Consider the following 8,207-nt stretch of genomic DNA (forward strand, 5'->3'; position numbering starts at 1 on the left):
CTACAAACCCCCCCCCCCCTCGTCCCTCTGAGCTTGTCAGCCATTGCCCTATGGGAAATGTAGTTATTTTTCCATTGTACATATGTTCTTTTCAAACCGCTTCGGTCCTTCGCATGAAGCTCTTTGATTTATTTGGTTGGAAAAAAGTCCATATCTGTCAGGAGCGAAAGAGAGATTTGAGACGCGAGGGAGTTATGGAAACAGGGGAGTGTGGCCACAGAAACAGGCATAGAGATTGAGAGAGGGAGCAAATGGGGAATTGGAGAAGGAGATGAAGAGAAATGAAGTGAGACAGACAGAGGCGCGAATGAAAGAAGGTGTGCGGCTGGGGAGAAGAGAAAGTGAATACTGCATTTGTTACACTGCAGCAGGAGGGAGAGTGAGAGGAGAGAGGGGGAGAATCTGTCAGTCTTTATATGGGTCTCTTTGCGTAATGTGCTTGTCCTGTGATGATCTGTGTTCATATGTGCTGTATTGATCATCTCTTATTGTCTTTTTTGCCCTCTCGCTCCCTGAAACTCTTCCTCAGGGACCTCCATCATCCAGGTGACGGCTTCAGACGCAGACGATCCCACATATGGGAACAGCGCGCGGCTGGTGTACACGCTGGTTCAGGGGCAGCCGCACTTCTCCGTGGATGCTCAGACAGGTGGGTTTTTCTTGACCCAGCAGCTGATTTTTATTAAAACTAATAGATTTGAGCTTTTTAAAATTCGTTTGAAAAGCTTTTTATTGTGGTATTTGTTTATCTCCGACTCGAGCTTTCTATCTTAAAGGGTTAGTTCACTCAAAAACTTAAATGTTATCGGTTATTCACTTTTAAGTGAAGTAGTGAACAAACACAACACACACCTGGAGTAGTGGGCAGCCATTTTTCACTGCAGAACCCAGGGACCAGTTGGGGATTCTGTTCAAGGGTCGTGCTATTGAAGGTGGAAGAGAGCACTGTACATTCACTCCCCCCCCCTACAATCCCTGCCGGTCCCGAGACTCGAACCTGCGACCTTTGAGTTACAAGTCTGACTCTCTAACCATTAATCCACGTCTGCTTCCCACATGAAAGTGTCATGACTGACACTTCATGACTGACACTTTCATGTCATTCCAAACCCATAAGCCTTTCATTCATCTTCATAACACAAATGAAGATATTTTTTATGAAACCTGATAGAATTCTGTTCCTCCACTGAACGTTCATTACCCCAAAACTTTTAGACTTCAAAAAGTTAATAAAAAACCCGGTAAATATAATCCATATGAGTTGAGTAGTTTACCATATTTTTCAGGATATAAGTCAGATTTTTTTTAAATAACTGAAATGTGTTGCGAATTATATTCCAAAGCATTATATAAATGTATATAATGTCAAGCTCACAAAACATGCGCACAGCACACTCATTTGGATCTGTGCTGAATAAGAGAGGTATATGAGCCCAAGTTTAATTGTATAGCGCTTTTTCCACATTCCGGTAGTTTCAGTTTTGTTTTAAATAAATAAATTTAGGCTAGGGATTTACAATAAATGTTGTTTATATTGAATGCAACTATAATTTGTTTTTTTTATACTTATATTTTTCATTCCTGTTCTGAATAATATTAAATTTATAGGATTTATGAGGGGAACAAAATACATTTTTATAATGTTTGATATTTGTAAACATTTTGTTTTATTTACTGTTATTTTATTTGTGCATGTATGTTTTTTTTTTTCTCTTTCTCTCTCTCTCTCTCAACGATGCATTTGATCAGGTGCAACTTATTTTCTGGAAAATGCAGTAATCCAGGTGTTCTGACGAGACATGATTGCTTTATATGATGAACAGGTTTAATTTAGCCCCCCAAACCCCCCCCCCCCCCCCCCCTCGTCCCTCTGAGCTTGTCAGCCATTGCCCTATGGGAAATGTAGTTATTTTTCCATTGTACATATGTTCTTTTCAAACCGCTTCGGTCCTTCGCATGAAGCTCTTTGATTTATTTGGTTGGAAAAAAGTCCATATCTGTCAGGAGCGAAAGAGAGATTTGAGACGCGAGGGAGTTATGGAAACAGGGGAGTGTGGCCACAGAAACAGGCATAGAGATTGAGAGAGGGAGCAAATGGGGAATTGGAGAAGGAGATGAAGAGAAATGAAGTGAGACAGACAGAGGCGCGAATGAAAGAAGGTGTGCGGCTGGGGAGAAGAGAAAGTGAATACTGCATTTGTTACACTGCAGCAGGAGGGAGAGTGAGAGGAGAGAGGGGGAGAATCTGTCAGTCTTTATATGGGTCTCTTTGCGTAATGTGCTTGTCCTGTGATGATCTGTGTTCATATGTGCTGTATTGATCATCTCTTATTGTCTTTTTTGCCCTCTCGCTCCCTGAAACTCTTCCTCAGGGACCTCCATCATCCAGGTGACGGCTTCAGACGCAGACGATCCCACATATGGGAACAGCGCGCGGCTGGTGTACACGCTGGTTCAGGGGCAGCCGCACTTCTCCGTGGATGCTCAGACAGGTGGGTTTTTCTTGACCCAGCAGCTGATTTTTATTAAAACTAATAGATTTGAGCTTTTTAAAATTCTTTTGAAAAGCTTTTTATTGTGGTATTTGTTTATCTCCGACTCGAGCTTTCTATCTTAAAGGGTTAGTTCACTCAAAAACTTAAATGTTATCGGTTATTCACTTTTAAGTGAAGTAGTGAACAAACACAACACACACCTGGAGTAGTGGGCAGCCATTTTTCACTGCAGAACCCAGGGACCAGTTGGGGATTCTGTTCAAGGGTCGTGCTATTGAAGGTGGAAGAGAGCACTGTACATTCACTCCCCCCACCTACAATCCCTGCCGGTCCCGAGACTCGAACCTGCGACCTTTGAGTTACAAGTCTGACTCTCTAACCATTAATCCACGTCTGCTTCCCACATGAAAGTGTCATGACTGACACTTCATGACTGACACTTTCATGTCATTCCAAACCCATAAGCCTTTCATTCATCTTCATAACACAAATGAAGATATTTTTTATGAAACCTGATAGAATTCTGTTCCTCCACTGAACGTTCATTACCCCAAAACTTTTAGACTTCAAAAAGTTAATAAAAAACCCGGTAAATATAATCCATATGAGTTGAGTAGTTTACCATATTTTTCAGGATATAAGTCAGATTTTTTTTAAATAACTGAAATGTGTTGCGAATTATATTCCAAAGCATTATATAAATGTATATAATGTCAAGCTCACAAAACATGCGCACAGCACACTCATTTGGATCTGTGCTGAATAAGAGAGGTATATGAGCCCAAGTTTAATTGTATAGCGCTTTTTCCACATTCCGGTAGTTTCAGTTTTGTTTTAAATAAATAAATTTAGGCTAGGGATTTACAATAAATGTTGTTTATATTGAATGCAACTATAATTTGTTTTTTTTATACTTATATTTTTCATTCCTGTTCTGAATAATATTAAATTTATAGGATTTATGAGGGGAACAAAATACATTTTTATAATGTTTGATATTTGTAAACATTTTGTTTTATTTACTGTTATTTTATTTGTGCATGTATGTTTTTTTTTTTCTCTTTCTCTCTCTCTCTCTCAACGATGCATTTGATCAGGTGCAACTTATTTTCTGGAAAATGCAGTAATCCAGGTGTTCTGACGAGACATGATTGCTTTATATGATGAACAGGTTTAATTTAGCCTTTTATTCATTTTATGAACATTGATCAGCACGTGCATAGTTCATATTAAATATGGTGAATGGCATGAGAGTGAATCATTTGACGTTTTTCGGTGAACAATTCTTTAAAACCATGTAAATCCATTATAAAAATATTAAAGATGTATTGTGTTTTTTATTTATAATATGAAAGAAGCATAATAATACAATGATTTTTATAAATGTTTTTTATAATTTTTACTTGTAATTTTTTCATATTTTACACTGCCGCCATTAGGGTTGTTTTAAATTTTTTTTACTTGGTTACCAAGGAGACAACAGTGTAAGTGAGAAACAGGCTTGACATGAAATTTGAGACATGTGATGTGTTAAGTTTAATTAACACCTGTTAAAATCAATTATCAAAATTATTTTATTGTGTGTCATTTCAGTTACAACCAGTAAATTTGGCAAATTATGCAAAAACAGTGTTAATGTTATTTAACTGTATTTAGCAAAGCATAGAACACTTCCAACCAGCACTAACCACCATAAACTAATGATCCTTTCAGAACTGTATAGTGCAGGTTTTTGACACGTGCCATGGTTCTCATGCGGCCAGTGTGAGTTTTGATCTGATTCCCCCATCTTTTCGCCTTAATTTTGTCTCTAATGTACTGTCAATTAAAGTGTCAAAAGGCATTTGTCTGGAATAATAACAACAATAACAACACAATAATAGTATACTGTAGATAGCACTAACATGATGAGATCTAAAGCATTTATGAGAAACTGAAGAACCACTTCAAGTGTTTGTCACGGTGACAAAATGGTGAACATCACTCGAAATTCTTACCTTGTCGGTCAAGTCTGAAGAACTGGGTGAGAATCAAGTGTAGTCAGTGAAAAATGCATTAAAATGCTTTTGTGAAACAGAGAGCCTTCAGTTTCATGATGTACTATCTTTAGTCCGGTCTCGGTCCCTGATCAGCCATTAGCACCACGTTCTCTCCCTTCAAATCCGTAATCATTTCCATAAGTTCCCCCGTACTCTGTCATCCCTTCATCCCTCTGGTTCTTTGCTCCTTCCTATTTTCCTGGTTCTTCCCTCCCTCTCCTCAACGCTCTTTAATCCAGACTGACTTGGCAGAAATATATTCATACCACTTGAGCTGCTGCACTTCTAACAAATGCTGCAAACACTAACTCAAATCACACTTCTGAGGGCTGTGAAAAAAGAAAAATGCTTCAAAGTGGGACGCCACCACATGTTTGTGAACTGTTCAAGGGATGGTTAAATTCTGTCATCATTTAATCATCTTCTTGTCATTTCAAACCTGTATGCTGTTATATTTTCAGTAGAAAACACAATTGAATGTGTTGAAGAATCTTCGTGCAGCTCTTGCCATATAATAACAATTCAGTGACCAAACTTTAAAAATCTTTCTCCCTCAGGCATCCTGCGTACTGCAGTTCCAGATCTAGATAGAGAAGTGCAGGATCAGTATCTAGTGGTCCTGCTAGCTAAAGACATGGGTGGCCATCTTGGCGGTTTGTCAGGAACGACATCAGTTACTGTACGATTGACGGATGTCAATGACAATCCTCCTCACTTCGTACAAAGTGAGTAACTTTCCACATAATGTCTATGCAGATCCATTACAGAAGTTTACCATAGTTAAATTACCATGGTTTGTACAATAAAAGCCATCTCTTTCATTAAAAAACACTTTTTGAAGTACATCCCATGTAGAACCATCCCATGTTTTTTTTTTTTTTTAATCCATGGGTTCCCACAGGAGTTTTTTGAATAATAAATTTTGGTTTGTGAAATAAGGTCTAAACTAACTTTCACTTTTTGTTCTACGACATAAATTACACAAAGGCATGCATATTTAAAAAAAAAAATTGAGCACCAAATCAGCATTTTAGAATGATTTTTAGGATCATGTGACATGAAGACTGAAGTAATGACTGCTGAAAATACTGCCGATAAAGTGCTATTCTAAAAACACATTAAAAATTCCAGAGGAAACTGATGACAAATCATATCACACTTTCATGAAAACCCTTAATAATTTATAGAGATGGTGAAATCTTATGACATGGATCTTCTTTAGAGTTTTTATAGTTTTTTTTTATTATTACAATTAGGATTAAAGTTTGGGTTAAGTTTGCATTATTTGTCTGTCTGTGTGTGTGTGTGTGTACCTACTTAACTATATTTTGGGGACAAATTTGTACCAAAAAGTGAGCAAAACCTGACAAAATTGCCAAAAACCTCCATTTGGGACATACTCATTTGTAAAACTGGTATAAAAATAAGTTTTTTTTTGAAATTGTAAAAATGCAGAAAGTTTTCTGCGGGGTAGGGGTAGGGGTGGATTTAGGTTAAAAAGTGTATAAATATCTGTATATAAAAACAATAGAAGTCTATGTAATGTCCCCATTTAGATAGCCAAGTAAACATGTGTGTGTGAATTCTTCCGAATCTTTGTGTGAATTCCCACAGCTTCTCATGAGATTGGGTTGGTAGGTTAATATTATCAAAAACAGAAGTTAATCACATACTCTTTCAAGTACAACCCACACGATCTTATAATTCTTTGGTATTTTTAAGGATACTGTGGTTACCATAGTAAATTTAAATGCATAATAGAATGGCCTAGACGTTAGTGCTTGTGTAGTGGACACAGTTTGAATCTTATCACTGTTCCATTTTCCCGCCCCTCCCTACTGTTTCCATCAACAAGAGTGGCGAACTCCCAAAACATTTGGCTTATATTATTTTGTTTAAACACCCTAAATGGGTTCGAGAATTGATCGTGTATACAACCTGGTTGGTGCATAAAAAACAGCTATTTCCAAGAATGGGAGACAGGAGAGATGAAGTTATAATACAGAGCTAGTTATAAGAAAGAGCTATATCTAATGCTCACCGTCAGCTGTTTAACTGTTCCTGTGTAGTGTTAACACTATCAAACGCAGCCTCCCTCTAGTTCTGCTCAATTACATACCAGCCCTTTATTAGTACGGTCAAAGCAGGGCCCTTTCTCTCCCAGCGACAGCTCTGCCCTTCACATTCTCATGTGTTTTTTGTTTTTTTACTGGGGTGAGATTATCTGAAGATGTGTGGGGAAAATATATCAAAGTCTCACCCAGGTAGATGTTCAGGTTCACTAGGCAAGGTTGGGTAAGTCTCCTCATATTTGGAAGCCGATTTAGAAATCTCTCCGGGAGTTCGCTTCAGATAAAAGCAGACAAATTGCAGGCGTTTTGGGAGCTGTTTTGACCATTGCAATTACGTTTGAAGAATGTTGCGGGGAGCGCCGAAGCTGATGCATCCCTCGGTATAATAGATGCAGACTCGGGTGCAGGGGGAGTTGAACTGGTTTATGTAGTTTTAACAGCCTTGGCTGCTGTGTTGGGCATCCGAGCAGAGCAGTGCACTGTGCACGTGATGGATGGCTGGGTAGATTGTTTGACAGATGACTACATAGGTACGCCTGTTAAGATCAGTGTCTTTTTTATGAGGCGACGAGATAGGAAGAAACGATACTGAGAAGGGTTCATCATAAATATTACTAATGTATTTCCCCTGAGTGTCTGCTGGTTACAGATGAAGAGCGAAAGTACAAAAGAGAAGGAGAGGGGAAACGAGGAGATTGAGGTAAGTCGGAAAAAGCAAAGATAGCAAAAGAAGATGGGGAGTTTGAGAAACTAAATGATAATCACCATAATTTGTCCACAGACAGAGCAAGAAAGCTAAAAAAAAACAAAGGCTGACGGGGAGACGGAGATGGGAAGGAGGGGAGAGGGGATGGTGACATGGGAAAAGGGACAGCTTAACTCTGCTCCGAGAATGGAATCAGTTTTATTTATGGGAGTGTGTGTTTGCCTGTATGTGTGTGTCTGTGTGCCCACTCACACCTTTAAGTCATTTATTACATTTTGTCTACACTGGAAGTGTTGAAGCTGCATGTCAACAATGTTCAGTACTAATCAGCTGTGAGCTAAACTTAAGCAACAGTGAAGACATTAAACATTTGAATATTTACACTATTGAATTGTTTTGTTTTGTTTGTATTTGGCGAAATCGATTAATAATAAAAAAGAAAAAACTGACCCTAAACTTTTAAACGGTAGTGTACAGTGGCTAAAGAGTAAAGCTACAATACTGTTTAAAACTTGTTCAAAAGTCAGAAGTTGTCATTGATCACAAGTAATGATCAAATTATATTTGTAGAAAAAAAATCATTTTATTTTAGGCAGACGAGGAAAATAAAACGACTGTAGCATCTGTGCAGTATAGTCAACTTCATTTATTATAATGGGAATGATTCAATTTTGATATGTCACAGTATACGCTGCATGACATGAATGAATGTTCACTAAAAGGCTGTTAACTGACAGTGATTTAATGCAGAATCAACATAACAGAAGTATAATATTTTAATTTATATTTTTAAAGAATATATTTTAGTTGTATTTCTATTTAATTTGTAAATTGATTTGAATTCAATTACATTTTATTTTTCATTATTTATTATTAATTTTATTTAATGACATCT

The 8,207-nt window shown here is 37.6% G+C and overlaps 1 protein-coding gene across 1 annotated transcript in view; it reads left to right on the forward strand.

The window, feature by feature from the left end:
- LOC107559251 (cadherin-24-like) overlaps window positions 1-7,459 on the forward strand; it is a 10,752-nt gene extending 3,293 nt beyond the window's left edge. Inside the window, exons 3-6 of the mRNA XM_016243007.1 lie at window positions 530-649; window positions 5,092-5,259; window positions 7,256-7,306; window positions 7,388-7,459. Of these exons, the coding sequence (XP_016098493.1) occupies window positions 530-649; window positions 5,092-5,259; window positions 7,256-7,305 (338 nt within the window). The 3' untranslated portion in view covers window position 7,306; window positions 7,388-7,459. The remainder of the gene's footprint in view (window positions 1-529; window positions 650-5,091; window positions 5,260-7,255; window positions 7,307-7,387) is intronic.
- Window positions 7,460-8,207: the final 748 nt, after the last annotated feature.

Source organism: Sinocyclocheilus grahami, unplaced genomic scaffold, assembly GCF_001515645.1.
Source record: "Sinocyclocheilus grahami isolate Dianchi unplaced genomic scaffold, SAMN03320097.WGS_v1.1 scaffold21.1, whole genome shotgun sequence".
Lineage (NCBI taxonomy): Eukaryota > Metazoa > Chordata > Actinopteri > Cypriniformes > Cyprinidae > Sinocyclocheilus > Sinocyclocheilus grahami.